At 39.2% G+C, this 22,957-nt stretch overlaps 1 protein-coding gene across 9 annotated transcripts in view; it reads right to left on the bottom strand.

Moving 5' to 3' along the window:
- The window catches only part of UGGT2 (UDP-glucose glycoprotein glucosyltransferase 2), a 224,766-nt gene that overhangs the window by 42,008 nt on the left and 159,801 nt on the right, over window positions 1-22,957 (bottom strand). For 6 of the 9 annotated variants that reach the window (XM_003928205.3, XM_074387527.1, XM_074387528.1 and 3 more), the window contains 3 exons: window positions 22,774-22,859; window positions 4,924-5,008; window positions 111-196 (listed from right to left, as the gene is read on the bottom strand). In XM_003928205.3, coding sequence (XP_003928254.3) covers window positions 111-196; window positions 4,924-5,008; window positions 22,774-22,859 — 257 coding nt within the window. Of the gene's footprint in view, window positions 1-110; window positions 197-1,723; window positions 1,936-4,923; window positions 5,009-22,773; window positions 22,860-22,957 lie in introns of those variants that run through there. The other 3 variants (XR_012514308.1, XM_074387534.1, XM_074387530.1) reach the window with 3 other exon arrangements.

Below are 22,957 nucleotides of genomic sequence, written 5' to 3'. Positions count from 1 at the left end.
CTAGATTGGAGGACCTCTGCTTTACTTAAATTTTTACTACCTGTGGAACTTCCACATACTAGACTTCTGGATTAATCTAGTTATGTGTTAAAATATTCATTAGTCATTACCTTTTAATGGAATCCCACATTCCTTTTGTTTTTTCATCTTCATCGTTAAGGATATCTTCCTTAATTTTGTCTGGTTTTTTCTTCACCTAGATAGCATGGTAAAAATTAGAATTTGGCTGCTTTACATTTCACGCTGTATGGTTAGAAAGTAAAACAGATGGGCAAGATTACCGTTGGAAATCTAAGACGGATAGTTGCAGTAACCAAAGACAGGCAATATCTTAGCACAATGTTGTAAACAATCTGGTCTTCAACTATCAAGTCAACCTCTTTGTTTAGTTTCTTCGATAATTATCTCCATATTGCTAAATCATGTGCTTATACTTGTGTTTATTAATTTACCAGCTTTTAGGCATTATCTACTAGTATTTATGAATTCAGAGTTTAGACATTATTCATTCTTTGTGATGACAGAAAATATCTCACTTATTGTCATCCTTCCCTTTCCCTATTTGTCTGGAAATTTTGGTAGTAATATGTTTATCTTCATTTCTTCTATTTTTTGTCACTTAAATAATATTTAAATCTCTTATTTTTTTTATTCCCACAATCCCAACAGCTTCTCTTGTATAATCTGTGTATTAGACAAGGACACCACTATTTCTATGCTTTCCCTCTACCTCCCAACTTACGTTAGTTAAACCTTGACTTTAGCACTTATAAATATAGATAACATTTACATTAGTTCAGTAAACATAAATGTATCTGTTGCATTTTGCTACGGTGATTCAAAAACAAGAAAATCAGTAAAAAGTGTTTATCATGGCAATGTAAAGATTAACTATTGATGAGTCTGAAAAGCTACTAAAATTCTATTTCCTCTGTACAGTTACAGTTTTAGCATACTACAGAATGGTTAGTTTCCTCCTATGGTCACTGTGCCACTCCTAGAAGACCTCTTGCTAGTTCAGATGAATTGTCCTTTCTTACATCCCACCAGCAGAGAACTATTTTTTTCCTTGAATTTCATTACCCTTATTTTTTCCGGTGGGGAGGTATACAAACATGTCTTCTTTATCACAGACACAATCTTTTCCAGTTTGTTACTCATGTTATCTAATTGTCTGGAATTCGTTTACCTGAAGACATTTTTCTTAAAGTTCAACAATTAACTGTTTCTTTCTAGATTTTCTTTACATTGGTTTACAGATTAGTTTCACCATTCTTGAACTACCTATCTTCTTTCTTGATCTTCATCTTTATTGTACTGGCAAATGTCTTCAAGGGGTATGAAAAAATCCTCACACTTCAGAAACTTTTTGCCTTCACATTTGATTAAGAATTTAGCTAGATACAGAATCTTAGGTTTAAATTATTTTCCTCAAAACACTGAAACCTTTGTTTTGCTGTCAACATCTAAGTATTTTGAAAATGAAATTCTGGTGCTAGTGTTAAGGGTCATTATATTGCAGTGACCCAGTTTTTCTTCTTAGTAGCTATTAGGATTTCATGTGGGCCATTTTCATTCATCCTACTTGGTAATTTGTGGACTCTTTTGACATGAACATTTTTCTCTCTCAGCTTTAGACACTTTCCCTCCTCCATCTTCTCTGTACTTTCTGGAGTTCCTCTTAGTAGGCTACTGGATTTCATGGGTTGATCCTCTATGTTGCTTATCTTTCCTCCTCTCTGTTTTTCTATCTTTTTACTGTAATTCTGAGAGAGAGAGAGATGGTTAGGAGATAAAACTGTGTTATTAGAAAACAAACTGAAGGTGGCTGGAGTGGTGGCTCATACCTTTAATCCCAGCACTTTGAGAGGCTGAGGCGGTTGGATCACTTGAGGTCAGGAGTTCAAGACAAGCCTGGCCAACACAGTAAAACTTCTAATAGAAATACAAAAAATACATGCACACACAAAAATTAGCCAAGCGTGGTAGCACATACCTGTAGTCCCAGTTACTTGGGAAGCTGAAACAGGAGGATCACTTGAATTTGGGAGACGGAGGTTGCAGTTAGCCAAGATCAGGCCACTGCACTCCAGGCTGGGAGACACAGTGAGACTACGTCTCAAAAAAACCCAAAAAACAAAAACAAAAATCTACCGAAAGACCTAGGTATGGGTAGGCTGTGGAATATTTGTAATTGGTATCTTTCATCAATTCATAAAAATTCTTAGCTATTATTGCTTCAAACATTACTTGTTCCCCATTCTTTCATTATCTTCTGAAATTCCATTTAGACTAATTTTATTTATCCAACAAACATTCATAAAGTGCTTTATCTTATCTTCCTAACAGTCCAATAAAGTAGATTCTACTGTTAACCCCATTTTACAGATGAGGAAATGCGACAAAGAGATTAAGTAATCTGTCCAAGGTCACACAGCTAGTTAGTGGCAGAGCCAGTTTTAAATCCACTCCTAGTAATCTTAGACTTTCGCACTGTGTGTGCGTGTGTGTGTGTATGTGAGTGTGCGTGTGTGAGTTTTAATACTCTGTGCTATATTTTGTTTTTTCCTGTCACTGTTGCATTTGGTACACTTTTTTTTTTGGCCTATCTCCCAACTCGCTAATTTTTTTTTTTTTTAATGAGAGAAAATATTTTATTTGAGGGATGGCAGGGGTAACTTGTAATCAGAATATGAAAAAAAAAATCTCCTAAAACTCAACAATAAAAAAATTAAAAAGTAAAAAAATAATTAAACAGAAACTTCACAAACGAATATATAGGAATGGCAAATACACACATGAAAAAGTACTTAACATTATTTATCATCAGAGAAATGCAAATTAAAGCCAGAGGAGAACATGTGAAGAACATGCAAGATTGTTGCATAGGTACACACATGGCAGTGTGGTTTGCTGCCTTGCTCCCCATCACCCATATCTGGCATTTCTCCCCATGCTCTCTCTCCCCAACTCCCCACCCCTGCTGTCCCTCCCCTATTACCCGCCGACAGACCCGTGTGTGATGCTCCCCTCCCAGTGTCCATGTGTTCTCATTGTTCGACACCCGCCTATGAGTGAGAACATGCGGTGTTTGATTTTCTGTTCTTGTGTCAGTTTGCTGAGAATGATGGTTTCCATGTTCATCCATGTCCCTACAAAGGACACAAACTCATCCTTTTTGATGGCTGCATAATATTTCATGGTGTATATGTGCCACATTTTCCCTGTCCAGTCTATCATCGATGGGCATTTGGGTTGGTTCCAGGTCTTTGCTATTGTAAACAGTGCTGCAATGAACATTCGTGTGCATGTGTCCTTATAGTAGAAGGATTTATAATCCTTTGGATATATACCCAGTAATGGGATTGCTGGATCAAATGGAATTTCTATTTCTAGGTCCTTGAGGAATCGCCACACTGTCTTCCACAATGGTTGAACTAATTTACACTCCCACCAACAGTGTAAAAGTGTTCCTGTTTCTCCACATCCTCTCCAGCATCTGTTGTCTCCAGATTTAATGATTGCCATTCTAACTGGCTAATTTTCTCTGAAGGCATATTAAAGCTATCTACTGAATTATTAATTTTGGTATTGTATTAGTCAGTTTCCAAAGTTCTAATTTTTAAAAAATCTGATGTACATGTTTTATAGTTTCTTGTTCCCTGCAATTATTTTTAGACTCATCTTTAATTTCTTTAAACAAAGTACAGCTGTTTCAGAGGCTATTCCAATCATTCTAATATCTTGAGTCTCTGTGTATGTGTTTTCTGTTTCTGCTGGTTTTGTATATTTGGTTAACTTTGACCATGAGTTGGTCTTTACACTAGAAAAATCTGATTTGCAGCTTTGGCTACTGTAATTTATTCCAGAGATTTATGGGTGTCTCTTCCAGATACCTCTATACCCTATCAATCTAGAACCATTTTAGTATCAATTCAACATTCAGGATTCCCTGGCCGACTAAGGTGACTCAAACTTGGTCTAAAAGACTGTGTGTGAGGAATAATTTTTTATGTTTCATCCTTACCTTGAAAACATAGCTAGTTTACTGTAGAGTGAGCCTTCTAATAGAGTACATACTTTATGTGGGTTCTGGGTTCTAATTTTTGACCCCTAACCCATCAAATTAAATAAAAATGGTAAAATGTGACAGAACAAACAAATGTTCCCAGGGCAAGAGTAGCTTCCTCGGGTCAAGAGAAGTTTTCTGTGCTTGCTTATTTCACTAGGCTCTTATTTTCCCTTTAAGTTTGGTTTTGTGTTTCCTTATTATCCTTATTAGTTCATTATTATCAGTTCCTCATTGTTCTTAAGATTTTTATTTTTATTTATTTATTTATTTTATTTTTTTAATTTTTAGTAGAGACAGGGTTTCACCATGTTGACCAGGATGGTCTCGATCTCTCGACCTCGTGATCCACCCGCCTCGGCCTCCCAAAGTGCTGGGATTACAGGCTTGAGCCACCGCGCCTGGTCTGTTCTTAAGATTTTTAAAAAAATTTATCTAATATTTTAACTAGTTTTAAGCAGGAGGGTTGGTCCAAAAAAATAACATCTGCCATCATTAAAAATTCCCTCTCTCTCCGTCTTTAAGAAAAGAAACATCACCTTTTCTTTTTAGGACTAATTTTTCGGTGACTGTTCTTGATCTCATCTCTAGAGTACAATTTGTAACGTTATTTGGCTACAGATGAGGTGTAGATATAGTTAAGTTATAATGTAAAAAAAAAATTCTTCTATCTTCCAGTTCTGTTTTCCATTTTGAAGTTAATCCTCTTCCTTTTTTACTGCTGGAGTTCAATTATACCATTTTAGGTTGCAAAACTGTAAAGTTAGTTGTAAAATAAATGAATTAATTAAAAAGCAAAGAAGATAATTCTTAATATTAAGAACGAAGCCTATAAAGAGCTCTGCCCCACATACTTTTACTTCCAGGATCTTGCTTTTGAAGCTATTTAATACGACAATGACATCTCCTAGGTCTGCTTGAGAGTCAGTTCCTTCATGCCTGAAAGTAGGAAAATGTGTCCATAATTAATTCAAGAATAGACATACAATTATGATGGCATAAATAACAGAATAAACTCATTTTGCAATAAACATAAGTCCAACATCACTACTGCATATATCATGTTTTTCTGTTTCTATAGTCAATTAAGATACAATATACCAGATTTTTCAAAATTATCCAATAAATATTAGCTTAGTACACATTTAAAATTGTACAAAAGCAATTCATTATATTCAATACTACCCAATCACTCAGAAAGTTCAAATTATGGCTTATTTTTGCTGTTATGTACCATGGCTATCATAAAACTAAAATCTTTCCCATCCCTGATATATTGCAATGATAATTACAATTTTTAGACTTCAGAGTAAGTTGTTCCTATATCAAAGGAGTTGTACATTACCCAACAACTTTTCAATATCCACCAGCCATTTTTAAATGCCAAACTTTGAAGTACATGTTAAACTAATGAGACTGAAAATGTGTCTACAGTGTCCATCTGCATCACTTGAATGTTTCCATTTTGTATTACATATAGTTTTTTTCTCTAATTTTTAAAACTGCTTAAACAAATATGACAACTGTGCTCAATAATTATTTTTCAAACTATTTTTACTATGGACTGAAAAATTCTATCATATTTACAATAAAGTTGAATTTTGTTGAAGGGGAAGCAATCAGATGTCAAATTAGTAGCTACTTTTGAGTTGTTATATATAATATATACTTGTAACATTTTTCCAAAATCAGCACCTGGGGAGTCTAGCACCATCATGACTAACACGTCTTTGACTTTCTCTTACTCCCGATTCCTGGATTAAACCAAAGTAGTAGGAAAAACTCTGTCCAACAATCACCAGCAGAAAACAGAAAGAAGCCAGGTGTGATAGCTTACACCTGTAATCCTGGCACTTTTTGAGGCTGGGGTGGGAGAATTGCTTCAGTCCAGGAGTTTGAGACCAGTCTGGGCAACACAGAGAGACCTTGTCTCTGTAAAATTTTTTGAAGAATTAGCTTGGTGTGGTGGACAGCGCCTGTAGTCCCAGCTACTCAGGAGGCTAAGGTAGGAGGATTGCTTGAGTCTGGCAGACGGAAGTTGCAATGAGCCATGATTGTGCCATCAAACTTCAGTCTGGGCAAAAGAGACCCTGTAGAAAAGAAAGAAAGAAAGAGAGAGAGAGAAAGAGAGAAAAAAGAGAGAAAGAGAGAAAGAAAGAAAGAAAAAGAGAGAGAAAGAAAGGGCTCCAACTTGTATAGTAGAAATATTGTCAAATTTCTTAAAAACTTCAAGTGTTTATAGTCAGAAACACTGCTCAAGGGCATTACAACTTTAGCCACTTGATCCACTGTCCACTGAGACCCAGAGTATAAAGCCGGCTAGCACAGTGCTACAGCTAGACCCAGATAAATTCCAAAGCAAATCTCTTTCCACTCACATCAGGTAGCAGAGGTAGTGATGGTGATAAGCTCTCATTCTATTTGAGGCACTTTTTAAAGCACTTCACAGACGCTCACTCATTTAATCTATACAGCTGTCCTTTGAGGAGAGTAGAATTATTATCCTAGATCCAAACTGAGCCTAGGTAGTCTGGCTCTTCACCACTGTAATATCAGACCTTTACCAACAATGCTAAGAACCTGAAACCTCTAGATACATGAGGAAAATGAGCAGCTTAAATGAAGGGAACAAGCTAAATAGGAGGAAATGGACCTCATGGATAAGGAATTAATGCAGAAAAAAGGGAAGCATTTAAATAATTCATATTCTCAATGATATTCAAGAGAATACTGTACATTAGTAAAAGCCACTTACTTCAAAATGAAAAATTCACCATGTGTCAGAAAGCATGATTAATAAAAAGGGACTTATACATGTTTTTCCTGAAATTCTAAAAAAAAAAATTATTTATATTTTCAGAGAAGAAATGTAAATCAGATTGGCCTTATATTTTTCATCCAAAAGTAAGAAGCAATGATGAAGCCTTGTTTTAAGCATTCTGAATAAAATTATAATGCTGTTATTCAATACTTAGGAAAGTTATAATTCATACATAACTGAAAAAGAAATTTTTAAACCTTTGAGGGTACGCCACTAATGTCTCTGAAAAAAAATTATTTGTGGAAAGGTGGTGTATATTATGATATGGCAGGCAACACCCTAACCTTTAGCATATACTGCAGGAGTTAGAAAGCTACACCCAGTTTTTGTTGTTGTTGTTACTCAACAAAGCTAAGGTTTTGACTGAGAATTAGATTCTGCTAAATAGATATATTTGCATGTTATTTGGAACTTAGAAGTGAGTGATGCAATGTGCTGATGCTTGCCTAGCTTCTTTTATCAAGCACAGTCATGGAGATACTGAGGTTTTCTACATCCGTGTGACAGTGTGTAATTGCTTAGCTCTCTGGGTACCAAAGGCTAGTTGATATGTTGCTAGCAGCAGCTTCTAGCTTTCTCTCGGTTCTGATGATGGAAAGTAGCAGCTCCTTCTGGTTGCTCAGTTCCTTGATTTTGTTCTCAAGCATTCCTAGGATCCAGCCCTCCTGGAGAGCTTGCTCCTCCAATCCTTCCTAACAAAATGTAAAAGCATCCAATTGCTTGTGTTAAATCCTTCTCTAATAATATGGGAAGTCAGCCATTTGCTACGATTTGAATGTCCCCTCCAAAACTCATGTTAAAATTTTATTGCAACTGTGACATATTAAGAGATGGGTCCCATAGGCATAGGCAAGGACTTCACGACTAAAACACCAAAACCATTGGCAACAAAAGCCAAAATAGACAAATGGGATCTCTTTAAACTCCAGAGCTTCTGTACAGCAAAAGAAACAATCACTAGAGTGAACCAGCAACCAACAGAATGGGAAAAAATTTTTGCAATCTACCCACCTGACAAAGGGCTAATATCCAGAATCTACAAAGAACTAAAACAGATTACAAGAAATAAACAAACCCATTCAAAAGTGGGCAAAGGATATGAACAGACACTTTTTAAAAGAAGACATTTATGAGGCCAAAAAACATATGAAAAAATGCTCACCACAACTGGTCATTAGAGAAATGCAAATCAAAACCACATTGAGATACCATCTCATGCCAGTTAGAATGGCGATCATGAAAAAATCTGGAGACAACAGATGCTGGAGAGGATGTGGTGAAAGAGGAACACTTTTACACTGTTGGTGGGAGTGTAAATTAGTTCAACCATTGTGGAAGACAAAGTGTGGCGATTCCTCAAGGATCCAGAAATAGAATTCCATTTGACCCAGCAATCCCATTACTGGGTACATATCCAAAGGATTATAAATTGTTCTATTATAAAGACACATGCACACATATGTTCACTGCGGCACTATTTACAATAGCAAAGACCTGGAACCAACACAAATGCCTATGAATGATAGACTAGACAGGGAAAATGTGGCACATATACACTATGGAATACAATGCAGCCATAAAAAACAATGAGTTGGTGTCCTTTGTAGGGACATGGATGAATCTGGGAACCATTATTCTCAGCAAACTAACACAAGAACAGAAAATCAAACACCACATGTTCTCACTCGTAGGTAGGTGTTGAACAATGAGAACACATGGGCACAGGGAAGGGAGCATCACGCACTGGGGTCTGTTGTGGTGGGAACAGGGGAGGGACAGTGGGGGGTAGGAAGGTTGGGGAGGGATAACATGGGGAGAAATGCCAGATATAGGTGACAAGAGGATGGAGGCAGCAAACCACATTGTCATGTAGGTATTTATGCAACAATCCTGCATGATCTGCACATGTACCCCAGAACCTAAAGTGCAATAAAATACATACATTTAAAAAAAAAGAGCGATAGGTCCCTTAATAGGTGATTAGGTGATGAGGCTCCACCCTCATTGGATGGAACTGGTGCTATTATAAAAGGGCAAGTTTAGCTCTCTTTTGCTCTCTCTTATCCTTCTGTTTTCTGCCACAGGATAATGCAGCAAGAAGACTTCTGTCAGATGCTGCCCAACAGTCTTGGAATTCCAAACTGCCAGATCTGTGAACCAGTAAATTTCTGTTTGTTATAAATTGCCCAGTCACAGATACTCTGTTAGAGCAGCAAAAAAATGCCCTAAGATGCCATCTAAACAAAAGAAGAAGGTGAAAAGTAAAAGACATATAAAAACTGTGATCGATAGTGAATTATTTACATTTAACTAATGGTAATATGATAGTATAGAACTAAACAGAATAGAAGATGGCCGCCTAAGAACAGCTCAGGACTTCAGCTCCCAGTGAAAGTGCAGAGGGTGAGTGTACGCCGCATTTCCAGACGAACTCTTATTGCCCACAGACCAGGAGATACCCAGGCAGAGGGGTCGCCAGCGTCGCAGTCCCAGCCGGTGCGGCTGTTTTGGCCCCCGCGGGGCTGATTCCGCCCGCGCGGCTGCTGTGACCATTCCCTGTTGCTGCCGTTCTCCGTAAAAAAGCCACTGGTCTGGGAGCCCCCTTAGCTGGCGAGCAGAGCCCTGAGATGGCAGAATAGCCCATCCATCTGAAATAGCGAGTCAGGCCAGGAGATTCCTAGGCAAAAAATCCGCCAGGAGCCGGCGCCGCGGTTCGAGCCGACTCCGTGAGTCGCAGCACGGGAGATCCCGGCGCCTTTTCAACAAGCGACCGGAACGCAGGGTCGTTCAACTTAAAAGAAAAGACTCTGAGTCAGGGAGCCAGGTGATCAGGCTCGGTGGGTCCCACCCCTCCACCCCCAACAACAACGAAAACAAAAACAGTAATTGGAAACCCTCTGGGTTGAGCCCTTCAAACCAAGCACAGCTGAACCAGGACGGTCCGGCTCCGTGGGGGAGGGGCTTCCGCCATTACTGAGACTCTCCACCGCTACGGAGGCAGGCTGCCGTTGCCGAGGCAACCCGCCGTTGCCGAGGCAACCTGCCACAACAGAGAGAGTCCGCCATAACAGAGGCGGGGCCACCATTGCCCAGACAGTTCTAACTACGCCCATACAAAAAGGACTACAGGGAAGAGCTCAGGGCAGCTGGGCGGAGCCCACAGCAGCTCAGCAAAGCCCCTGCGGGCAGGCAGAGGCTAGGCGTGCTGCTAGCTGGGCGGGTCCGACCTGAAAAAAAAAAAAAAAAAAATCAAAAAAGGCAGTAGTGCAACCGAAACTCATAAAGCTCCAACTCCCTGGGACAGAGACAGACAACAGGTGGATAAACCCACAAAAATGGGTAGAAACCAGCGTAAAAAGGATGAAAACTCCCGAAACCAGAACACCTCTCCTCCTAAAAGTGATCACAACTCCTCACCAGCAAGGGAACCAGACCGGATGGAGAAGGAGGGTGATGAAATGACAGAATCAGACTTCAGAAGATGGGTAGTAAGAAACTACAATGAGCTAAAAGAACATGTTCTAACCCATCGCAAAGAAAATACGAACCTTGAAAAAAGATTGGACGAACTGCTGACGAGAATGGACAGCATAGAGAGGAGAATAAGTGAATTGATGGAGCTGAAAAACGCAACACGAGAACTTCGTGAAGCATGCACAAGCTTCAACAGCCGAATTGACCAAGCAGAAGAAAGGATATCAGAGGTCGAAGACCAACTCAATGAAATAAAAAGAGAAGGCAAGAACAGAGAAAAAAGCGCAAAAAGGAATGAACAAAATCTTCAAGAAATGTGGGACTATGTGAAAAGACCTAATCTACGTCTGATAGGTGTACCTGAATGTGATGAAGAGAATGAATCCAAGCTGGAAAATACTCTTCAGGATATTATCCAGGAAAACTTCCCCAACCTAGCAAGGCAGACCAATATTCAAATCCAGGAAATACAGAGAACACCACAGAGATATTCCTCAAGAAGAGCAACCCCAAGGCACATAATCGTCAGATTCACCAGGGTTGAAATGAAAGAGAAAATGCTAAGGGCAGCCAGAGAGAAAGGTCGGGTTACCCACAAAGGGAAGCCCATTAGACTCACAGCAGATCTCTCAGCAGAAACCCTACAAGCCAGAAGAGACTGGGGGCCAATATTCAACATCCTTAAAGAAAAGAACTTTCAACCCAGAATCTCCTATCCAGCCAAACTCAGCTTCATAAGTGAAGGAAAAATAAAATCCTTTGTGAACAAGCAAGCACTCAGAGATTTCATCACCACCAAACCTGCTCTACAAGAACTCCTGAAAGAGGCTCTACACATATAAAGGAACAACCAGTACCAGCCACTCCAAAAACACACCAAATGGTAAAAAAGCATCAACACAATCAAGAATCTGCATCAACTAACCAACAAAACAGCCAGGTAGCATCAAAATGACAGCATCAAATTCACACATAACAATACTATCCCTAAATGTCAATGGACTAAATGCCCCAATCAAAAGACACAGACTGGCAAATTGGATAAAAAGCCAAAACCCATCAGTGTGCTGTATCCAGGAAACCCATCTTACATGCAAGGATACACAAAGGCTCAAAATAAAGGGATGGAGGAAGATCTACCAAGCAAATGGAGAGCAAAAAAAGGCAGGAGTTGCAATTCTCATCTCTGATAAAATAGACTTTAAAGCAACAAAGATCAAAAGAGACAAAGAAGGACATTACATAATGGTAAAAGGATCACTGCAACAAGAAGAGCTAACGATCCTAAATATATATGCACCCAATACAGGAGCACCCAGATACATAAGGCAAGTTCTTAATGACTTACAAAGAGACTTAGACTCCCACACAATAATAGTGGGAGACTTTAACACCCCATTGTCAATATTAGACAGATCAACCAGACAGAAAATCAACAAGGATATCCAGGACCTGAACACAGACCTGGAACGAGCAAACCTAATAGACATTTACAGAACTCTCCACCCCAAATCCACAGAATATACATTCTTCTCAGCACCACATCACACCTACTCTAAAATTGACCACATAATTGGCAATAAATCACTCCTCAGCAAATGCAAAAGAACAGAAATCATAACAAACAGTCTCTCAGACCACAGTGCAATCGAGTTAGAACTCAGAATGCAGAAACTAACTCAGAACCGCACAGCTTCATGGAAACTGAACAACTTGCTCTTGAATGTTGACTGGATAAACAATGAAATGAAGGCAGAAATAAAGATGTTCTTCGAAACCAATGAGAACGAAGACACAACATACCAGAATCTCTGGGACACATTTAAAGCAGTCTCTAGAGGAAAATATATAGCAATGAGTGCCCACATGAGAAGAAAGGAGAGATCTAAAATTGACACCCTATCATCAAAATTGAAAGAGCTAGAGGAGCAAGATCAAAAAAACTCAAAACCTAGCAGAAGACAGGAAATAACTAAGATCAGAGCAGAACTGAAGGAAATAGAGACACAAAAAACTCTTCAAAAAATCAATAAATCCAGGAGCTGGTTTTTTGAAAAGATCAACAAAATAGACAGACCACTAGCCAGATTAATAAAAAAGAAAAGAGAGAATAACCAAATTGACGCAATAAAAAACGATAAAGGGGATATCACCACAGATTCCACAGAAATCCAAACCATCATCAGAGATTATTACAAACAACTCTATGCACATAAACTAGTAAACCTGGAAGAAATGGATAAATTCCTGGACACCTGCAACCTCCCAAGCCTAAACCTGGAAGAAGCCGAAACCCTGAATAGACCAATAACATGGTCTGAAGTCGAGGCAGCAATAAAGAGCCTACCACCCAAAAAAAGCCCAGGTCCAGATGGGTTCACAGCTGAATTCTACCAGACATACAAGGAGGAGCTGATACCATTCCTTCTGAAACTATTCCAGACAATCCAAAAAGAGGGAATCCTTCCCAAATCATTTTACGAGACAAACATCATCCTGATACCAAAACCCGGCAGAGACTCAACAAGAAAAGAAAATTTCAGGCCAATATCCATGATGAACATAGATGCAAAAATCTTCAATAAAATACTGGCAAACCGATTGCAACAGCATATCAAAAAGCTCATCCACCATGATCAAGTAGGATTCATCCCGGGGATGCAAGGCTGGTTCAACATACGCAAGTCCATAAACGTAATCCACCACATAAACAGAACCAAAGACAAAAACCACATGATTATCTCGATTGATGCAGAGAAGGCTTTTGACAAAATTCAACAACCCTTTATGCTAAAAACCCTCAATAAACTAGGTATTGACGGAACGTATCTCAAAACAATAAAAGCTATTTACGACAAACCAACAGCCAATATCATACTGAATGGGCAAAAACTGGAAGCATTCCCTTTGAATTCTGGCACTAGACAAGGATGCCCTCTCTCACCACTCCTATTCAATATAGTACTGGAAGTTCTAGCCAGAGCAATCAGGCAAGAAAAAGAAATAAAGGGTATCCAAATTGGAAAGGAGGAAATCAAATTGTCTCTATTTGCAGATGACATGATTGTATATCTGGAAGACCCCATCATCTCAGCCCCAAATCTCCTGAAACTGATAAACAACTTCAGCAAAGTCTCAGGATACAAAATCAACGTGCAAAAATCACAAGCATTCCTATACACCAGTAATAGACTTCAAGAGAGCCAAATCAAGAACGAACTGCCATTCACAATTGCTACAAAGAGAATAAAGTACCTAGGAATACAACTAACAAGGAACGTAAAGGACCTCTTCAAGGAGAACTACAAGCCATTGCTCAACGAAATAAGAGAGGATACAAACAGATGGAGAAACATTCCATGTTCATGGTTAGGAAGAATCAACATCGTGAAAATGGCCATACTGCCCAAAGTAATTTACAGATTCAACGCTATTCCCATCAAGCTACCAATGACCTTCTTCACAGAACTGGAAAAAAACACCTTAAACTTCATATGGAACCAAAAGAGAGCCCGCATAGCCAAGTCAATTCTAAGCAAAAAGAACAAAGCGGGAGGCATCACACTACCGGACTTCAAACTATACTACAAGGCTACAGTAATCAAAACAGCATGGTACTGGTACCAAAACAGAGATATAGACCAATGGAACAGAACAGAGGCCTCACAGGAAATACAACATACCCACAACCATCTGATCTTCGACAAACCTGACAAAAACAAGCAATGGGGAAAGGACTCCCTGTTTAATAAATGGTGTTGGGAAAACTGGCTAGCCATGTGCAGAAAGCAGAAACAGGACCCCTTCCTGACACCTTACACCAAAATTAACTCCAGATGGATTAAAGACTTAAACATCAGACCTAATACCATAAAAACCTTAGAAGAAAATCTAGGCAAAACCATTCAGGACATAGGTGTAGGCAAGGACTTCATGACCAAAACGCCAAAAGCAATGGCAACAAAAGCCAAAATAGACAAATGGGACCTAATCAAACTCCACAGCTTCTGCACGGCAAAAGAAACAGTCAGTAGAGTGAATCGGCAACCAACAGAATGGGAAAAAATTTTTGCAGTCTACCCATCTGACAAGGGGCTGATATCCAGAATTTACAAAGAACTAAAGCAGATCTACAAGAAAAAAACAAACAAGCCCATTCAAAAATGGGCGAAGGATATGAACAGATACTTTACAAAAGAAGACATACAGGAGGCCAACAAACATATGAAAAAATGCTCATCATCACTGGTCATCAGAGAAATGCAAATCAAAACCACATTGAGATACCATCTCACACCAGTTAGAATGGCGATCATTAAAAAATCGGGAAACAACAGATGCTGGAGAGGATGTGGAGAAATAGGAACACTTTTACACTGTTGGTGGGAATGTAAATTAATTCAACCATTGTGGAAGACAGTGTGGCGATTCCTCAAGGACCTAAAAATAGAAATCCCATTTGACCCAGCAATCCCATTACTGGGTATATATCCAAAGGATTATAAATCATTCTACTACAAGGACACGTGCACACGAATGTTCACTGCAGCACTGTTTACAATAGCAAAGACCTGGAACCAACCCAAATGCCCAACGATGATAGACTGGATAGGGAAAATGTGGTACATATACACCATGGAATATTATGCAGCCATCAAAAACGATGAGTTCACGTCCTTTATAGGGACATGGATGAACCTGGAAACCATCATTCTCAGCAAACTGACACAAGAGCAGAAAATCAAACACCGTATATTCTCGCTCGTAGGCGGGTGTTGAACAATGAGAACACATGGACACAGGGAGGGGAGCACTACACACTGGGGTCTGTTGGGGGGAAATGGGGGAGGGGCGGGGGGTGGGGAGGTGGGAAGAGATAGCATGGGGAGAAATGACAGATACAGGTGAGGGGACGGAAGGCAGCAAAGCACACTGCCATGTGTGTACCTATGCAACAATCTTGCATGTTCATCACATGTACCCCAAAACCTAAAATGCAATAAAAAAAAAAAAAAGGAAAAAAAAAAAAAAAAGAACTAAACAGAATATTGGGGGTAGGGGTAAAAGGATGTTAGATGCTTCCACTGAAATACCAACAAGATAGCTACCAGACACCAAAGTGAGTATGAATAGCCATCCATTCTCAATATCCCCACCAAGTGCAGATTGCCCCTTAGAGAGATTAAGCATATAAAAATGTTCACAGAAGGGGTCATGTGTGATGAAGGCAGAAAAGTTTCCTTACAGGAAGCTGTTGCCAGATTGTGAGTCCCCATCACTATACCCTGTGGAGAAGGAAGGGGAAGAGCATTGCCTTCTCATTCCAAACTCAATAAGGTAGACACTTTAAGAAGAAAATACTTTGCAATACATATTCTGAAGGCAGGATGCACAGAGGACTCGTATCTGATTCATGTCTGGAAAAGTTAAAAGTATCTCATGAAGCAGGACTGAGTATTTGAGAACTGATTTATTGCTTTAACTGAGGAGTCAGGAGAGTGCTTACTACCTCTGCAACCGGCCTGAACTACAGTTTGTTGGGCAACTGATGTGTAAGTATTTCCACAGATCAGATGCAGCCAAGAAGGACAGCATTTGGTTTTGCTGTTACCACTGGGTAGTCATGTGTCCTGCCAACATGGCAACCAGGAGGTATGAGGAGACCTCAGTCAAAACCGGCTGGTGGTGTAGCACTGGAGGCTCAGGGATTAAGAATGTTGTCAGAAGCAGCCAGTTGGAATAGAGACACAGCAACAGAACCAGGGAACTAAAGGAGAGTGAGGTGCAGCAATAGAGAACTTTTAAGAGTCCACAGAGAATGAGTTTTAACTACTGCAGAGCAAGCAAAGTCACAGTGGACCAGCTCAAGTACCTGGGGAGAAGGAATGGAAAGGCTTGTTTGACATCTCCTTCCTCCTATAAAAAACAGGAGATACAGTTCAGCCTCAAAGCTACCAAACTAAAATTAATTACAAGTATTACTCTGGCAGAAAAAATTTTTCTCAAGATTTCAAGCAAGAAGTCTAGCACAATAATTTGGCATTAAAGGTGCATCAAGTACTTAACATTCTCCACAATTAATTAGGAAAATCTAAGCAGCATCTGTCTAATTTTGGTAGAACTAAAAAGAAGTAAAAGAGAATAATTTTGAGACTTCTTATATTCAGGGTAAGTAACAGCCAACACTGAGTACACACAAATAATCTGCAGTTAAGGATTACAAGACTGACAGACACAGAAAGTATGCACTCTGAAGTGGAAAGCCAAATTAAAAAATATAATTTAGTCATGGCTTTAAAATCTGAACTTAGAAACTCATACAGATATTATTTTAGCTTAGATTTTTAGCATGTTTCAGGAATTTTTTCTAATTATAAAGGTAATATCAATTAGAATTAAAATGTAAATTAGGATAAACAGAACATCCATTTTTGTCCTATTTTATATTGACCTCGTTTTCATTACTGGTACTTTACTTTCAAAGACATTTTATTATATAGTAACAATATTTGTTTTTATCCATCTTGGATAGCTAGTGACGTTAATCACATGTGGAATTAAATAATGACTAAGCATATAGTTTTATCCTTTGTAAGTAATACAAACAAATTTGTAAGTTATTTCTATTGCTGAAAGTTGTCTGTGAATGAGAAAAAACAATTTTCACTAATATGTTAGTGGTACTTCAAATACAACATCAAGAACTAGTTTCTTTCTAAAACATCTTTATGAACGGTGTATAATAGAAATAGTAAAAAAGAGAAAATAGAACCTAAATCATGTATAGTTTTAGTTCTACATCATACATGTACTATTGTATAACTGTATTTGTAAAGAAGAAGGAATAAGTGGAAAGGATATGGACGTTTACTCAACATTCTATGATGATTTTCTCATTGAGTCCTTAGCAAAATCCCACAACAGAGGTAGGATTATTCCCTTTTGTAATGAGGAAATAAAGACTACAAAGAGCAAAGAAACTTACACAAGATCATACAGATGGTTGGTAATACAGAGGGGATTTGAATCACAATTTGCACAAATGGCTTTCCCTTTGCAAAGTACAATGGTCAAACAGTAGCAGCAAATACAGAAATGCCGAGTTCCTGACAATGCAGTTTGCACAAAATTTAAAGAGCTAAAACAAAGCATGAATGCTTCCTTTTTTTTTTTTTTTTTTTTTTAGGAAGAGAAAAATAATAATAAGGAAAAGAATAAAGAAGAGGAAGAAAGAGAAAGAGGAAGAGGGAGAGAGAATAGGGGTATTGCTTTGTCGCCCAGGCTAGAATGCAGTCTAAATATGGGTATGCCTATAATTGTCCTTAATAATGGAGACATGAAAGAAAATGAGGGAAGAGAGTAACAAACAAGGAGCCAACCAACATTTCGTTTAAACTTCTAAGTTGGTATGATGTGGTACTGATAAGAGTGTATATTTTGCATAAAGTGGAGAGTTCTATAAATGTTAATTACGTTTACTTGTTCCAGATCTGAGTTCAAGTCCTGGATATCGTTGCTAATTTTCTGTCTCATTGATCTGTCTAATATTAATGTTGAAGTCTCCCACTATTATTGTGTGGGAGTCTAAGTCTCTTTATAAGTCTTGTATGTCTGGGTATTCCTGTATTGGGTGTGTATATATTTAGGACCTTTAACTCTTCTTGTTGCTGCATTGATTCTTTTATCATTATATAATGTCCTTCTTTGCTTCTTTTGATCTTTGTTGCTTTAAATACTATTTTATCAGAGGCAAAAATGGTAACTTCTGCTTTTTATTTATTTATTTTTGCTCTCTGGTTAGTTGGTAAGTCTCTCTCCATCCTTTGTTTTGAGTCTTTGTGTATCCTTGAATGTGAGATGGGTCTAGATGCAGCATACAGTTTTAGTTTTTTGTCCAAATTGGCTGTCTGTCTTTGAATTGGGGAATTTAGTCAATTTAAATTTAGAATTAATAATGATATATGTGAGTTTAATACTGCCATTTGCCCATTAGTTGATATAAATTCTTCATTATATTAATGTTCTTTACTTTTTGGTATTTTTTAGAAAGGCTGATACTGTTTGTCCCTTTCTATGTGTAGTGGTTCTTTCAGAAGCTCTTGTAAAGCAGGCCTGGTGGTGATGAATTCTCTGAGTGCTTGCTTGTTCACAAAAAACTTTATTTTTCCTTCACTTATGAAGCTTAGTTTGGCTGGATGTGAAATTCTTGGTTGAAAATTCTTTTCTTTAAGAATGTTGAATATTGGTCCCCACTCTCTTCTGGCTTGTAGGGTTTCTGCTGAGAGATCTGCTGTAAGTCTGATAGGCTTCCCTTTGTGGGTAACCTGACCTTTCTCTCTGGCTGCCCTTAGTATTTTCTCCTTCATTTCAACCCTGGTGAATCTGACGATTATGTGCCTTGGAGTTGCTCTTCTTGAGGAATATCTTTGTGGTGTTCTCTGTATTACCTGGAGTTGAATATTATCCTGCCTTACTAAGTTGGGAAAATTTTCCTGAATAATATCCTGAAGCATATTTTCCAGCTTGGATTCATTCTCTTCGTCACATTCAGGTACACCTATCAAGCGTAAATTAGGTCTTTTCACATAGTCCCATATTTCTTGGAGACTTTGCTCATTCCTTTTTATCCTTTTTTCTCTAATCTTGTCTTCTAGTTTTATTTCATTAAGTTGGTCTTCGACCTCTGATATCCTTTCTTCTGCTTGATCAATTCGGCTGTTAAAACTTGTGCATACTTCATGTAGTTCTCGTATTGTGTTTTTCAGCTCCATCAATTCACTTATTTTCCTCTCTAAATTGTGTATTCTTGTTGACATTTCGTCAAACCTTTTTTCAAAGTTCTTAGTTTCTTTAGATTGTGTTAGAAGAAGTTCTTTTAATTCACAGAAGTTTCTTATTATCCACGTTTTGAAGCCTGCTTCTATAATTGGAACACACTCATTCTCCATCAAGCCTTGTTTCGTTGCTGATGAGGAACTGGGATTCCCCTGCTGAGGAAGAGGCGTTCTGATCTTGGGTATTCTCAGCCTTTTTTCACTGTTTTCTTCCCTTCGTTGTAGATTTATCCATCTGTGGTCTTTATAATTACCGTCTTTGTAATTGGGTTTCTGAGTGGACGTCCAACTTATTGATTCTCAGCGCCGAAATCTGAGCAACCCACTGCACCGACTAAATCAGCGGCGTTAAGATTGGTGGTGCTTTTCTGACTCTGCACTGAGAACCAACGCTCTGAGGCACCGGCAAAACCACCTCGCCGGTCACAAGAGTCGCGCTGGCGACCCGTGGGGCTCCTCTGCTGGGAATCTCCTGGTGCGTGAGCAACAAGAATTCATGTGAAGGTGTGGCGTCCTCTCGTTCTTTGCGTTTTCACTGGGAGCTACAATCCCGAGCTACTAGTGATCAGCCATCTTGGATCTCTCACAAAGCATGAATGCTTCTTAAAATTATGTCTTGAAACCATGGTTTTTAAAAGGGTCAATATAAATGTTACAGTCTACTTTGCTCAATTTCTATAAGATCACAGCACTCTTTTATAGTACTTAGAACATGTAATAGTCACTCATTTTCTTGACTGTCTTTTCTACTGGAATGAGTTGTGGGAGGGTAGAAACTGTGCATTTGTAATGAGAGTGACACAGCAAGGTAGAATAAGTTGCTGCCGAAGCATCAGAACATCATACCCAGAAGGGTATGGGTGATAGCCAAAGATAAGAACTTAGAGGCACCCTTTCTGCCTAGCAAACTGGGCGTCTGCTGTCCTGGCTTCCTTTTGAACAGATCAAAAATGACCCATGATCTATTTCCTTGTATATATTGCTAGTTGCATGTGTGTTCTTTCTCTCTACCTGATTCCTCTTCATGCTTGCCTGGTGTAACACAGAGATGGTGCCCTCCCTGCCCAGGATTTGTAAGTAATAGATCTTTGAACTTATTTCCTATCGTGGTGGTGTATGAAATTTGCACCACCCATTGGAAAAACCAGGGACTACCCCAGACAGGGGTTTCTCTAGGATGCTGGGGAGAACACAAGGTTGGGTTCCCTGTGTCACTGCAATGGCCAGGAAGCATAAACTGGACATGGGTCACACAAGAGCCACATGGGCATCTGTCAGTATATAAAAAAAGTTTCCTGTGTGAGGAACCTGGGTCTGGGATCAGACAACTATGTCTTAGATTATTCACTAGGTAAAAGAAGTGTGCCATGAAAGGCACACAGTAAACATACACATCCAGCTGCCTTTCATACCTCTGTGTGCATAAACCGTTAAGCACATCTATTAACTGACACTATAAGCTAGACAAAGTATAAAATAAAGGAGAAAAAAACACAATAACCCCTACTCCTATATTATCTTTGTTGAGCATAATGTGTGGTATAATAAAAGGTGCTAAGTATTGAAAGAAGTGCAATCTAGAGATATTTGTTAAGGGTATAAAGAAAACTTCATCAAGAGTTGGCAAACTATGGCCAGTGAACCAAATCAGATTTGTGGTTTTTTTTTTTTTAATGGTCCTAAGCTAAAAATAATTTTTACATTTAGAAATGATTGTTAAAAAAGACTTGACAGAGACCATATGTGCTCTCAAACGAACATTAAATACTTTTGGCTCCTTACCAAAAAAGTGTGATGATCCCTGCTTTCTACTATGGCTCACTAATGACCAGGAAAATTTTTGTGCATAAAACGAATTCCAAATTGAATATAATCCAGGGAGAATGGTTTTGTTATATAAGATATAATGTATAATATATTGTCATTAAATGATCAATATAACAATTATGCTGGTATAGGGAAAAGTCTAAGAGCCTGAATTTGTGGTAGCTGGCCTGCCACTGGAGTTGGGCAATAGCCTGGGGCTGCAGGATCTGGCAGCCCAGCTTCTGGTACCAGCATTAAGTTGGGGCTGTGGGGGCTTACCTGGTATAAGGCTGGTTGCCTCGCCAGGAGTTTGGACACGTCCATCTCCCTCCCCACTTGGAAATCCCCTCTGCACTAGGATGCCAATCATCTAGCTCCGCCTTGGAAATCCCCTCTGCACTCAGCACCTAGCCCGCCTTGGAAATCCCCTCTGCACTCAGCACTTAGCCCACTCACCAGAAGCCCCACCTACCTACCAATAGCAGCTCCCGCTGTCCACATCCTGTTTCTCCAAATCCAGTCAAATGCCTTCACTCCCTATAAAACCCCACTCCTAAGAGGAAGCAGCGTGACTTCCCTAGCCCCTCTCCTTGGGACCACAGAATGTCACCCTGGAGCTGAATAAATTGGCATCTAATTTTCTGGTGCTGACCTCAGTTTCCTAGTTTTTTAACTCGGCAATGAACCTTCAGAGAATAAACTTTACACCTGGAACTGCGTTTTACTTGGGTGAACATAGTTTTGGGGTCCAAGGCAAAGTCTGGTGCTCACTTCCCTCTCCTTTCCCCAAGTGGATATCTCTCTCCAGCTGTACTATATCAGGTTGAGGGATGAGTGATGCATGTAATGTAAAACTATCCTTCCTGCACTCTTGAATGTGTCTTTCTTATTTCTGTGCTATACTGCAGTGTTGTAATAGCTCACCTGGTTCCTTTGTTTTTATTAGAGTAGTTTCATGTGTGGAGTGGATAGTTGTTCAAATTGATGTTTCTGCATGGGTATGAGCACTGGAATGTCCTATCTTGCTGATGGACCTAACCCAGTTTTATTTATTTATTTTTTTTAGACAGAGACTTGCTCTCTGGCCCAGGCTGGAGTGCAGTGGTACAATCTCTGCTCACTGCAACCTCTGCCTCCTGGGTTCAAGAAATTCTTGGGCCTCAGCCTCCCAAAGAGCTGAAATTACAGGTGTGTGCCACCGTGCCTGGCAAATTTTTGTATTTGTAGTAGAGACGGGGTTTTGCCATGCTGGCCAGGCTGGTCTCAAACTCCTGGCCTCCAGTGATCTGTCTGCTTTGGCCTACTAAAGTGTTGGGATTACAGGTGTGAGCCACTGCGCCAGGCCAGTCTTAACATTTTAATTGTTGTTTTGATGATCTTGGTTGTATTACACTAAAATGTATGTATGTATGTATTTATTTATTTATTTATTTATTTTTGAGACGGAGTTTCACTCTTGTTACCCAGGCTGGAGTGCAATGGCGCAATCTCGGCTCACCGCAACCTCCGCCTCCTGGGTTCAGGCAATTTTCCTGCCTCAGCCTCCTGAGTAGCTGGGATTACAGGCACGCACCACCATGCCCAGCTAATTTTTTGTATTTTTAGTAGAGACGGGGTTTCACCATGTTGACCAGGTTGGTCTCGATCTCTTGACCTCGTGATCCACCCGCCTCGGCCTCCCAAAGTGCTGGGATTCCAGGCTTGAGCCACCGCGCCCGGCCTAAAATGTATTTATGTTTAAAAATTTAAAAGCAGTTTACATAACTCACCCAACTATTTGATAAATATCTTCAGATTTTCCTTGGCATAACCTCAGTATCCAAGCACCTGGGTTTGCTTTTAATTGAAAATATCCCTTTTAAAATGAGAAAAAAAAAGTAATTGAGTAATATGACTAAAAACCATCTAATTGTTCATGAACACATGAATAATCCAAGAAAGTATTAGTTGTAG

Source organism: Saimiri boliviensis, chromosome 16 (assembly GCF_048565385.1).
Source record: "Saimiri boliviensis isolate mSaiBol1 chromosome 16, mSaiBol1.pri, whole genome shotgun sequence".
In the NCBI taxonomy this organism is placed as follows: domain Eukaryota; kingdom Metazoa; phylum Chordata; class Mammalia; order Primates; family Cebidae; genus Saimiri; species Saimiri boliviensis.
This window is presented reverse-complemented; position numbering and strand designations above follow the sequence as displayed.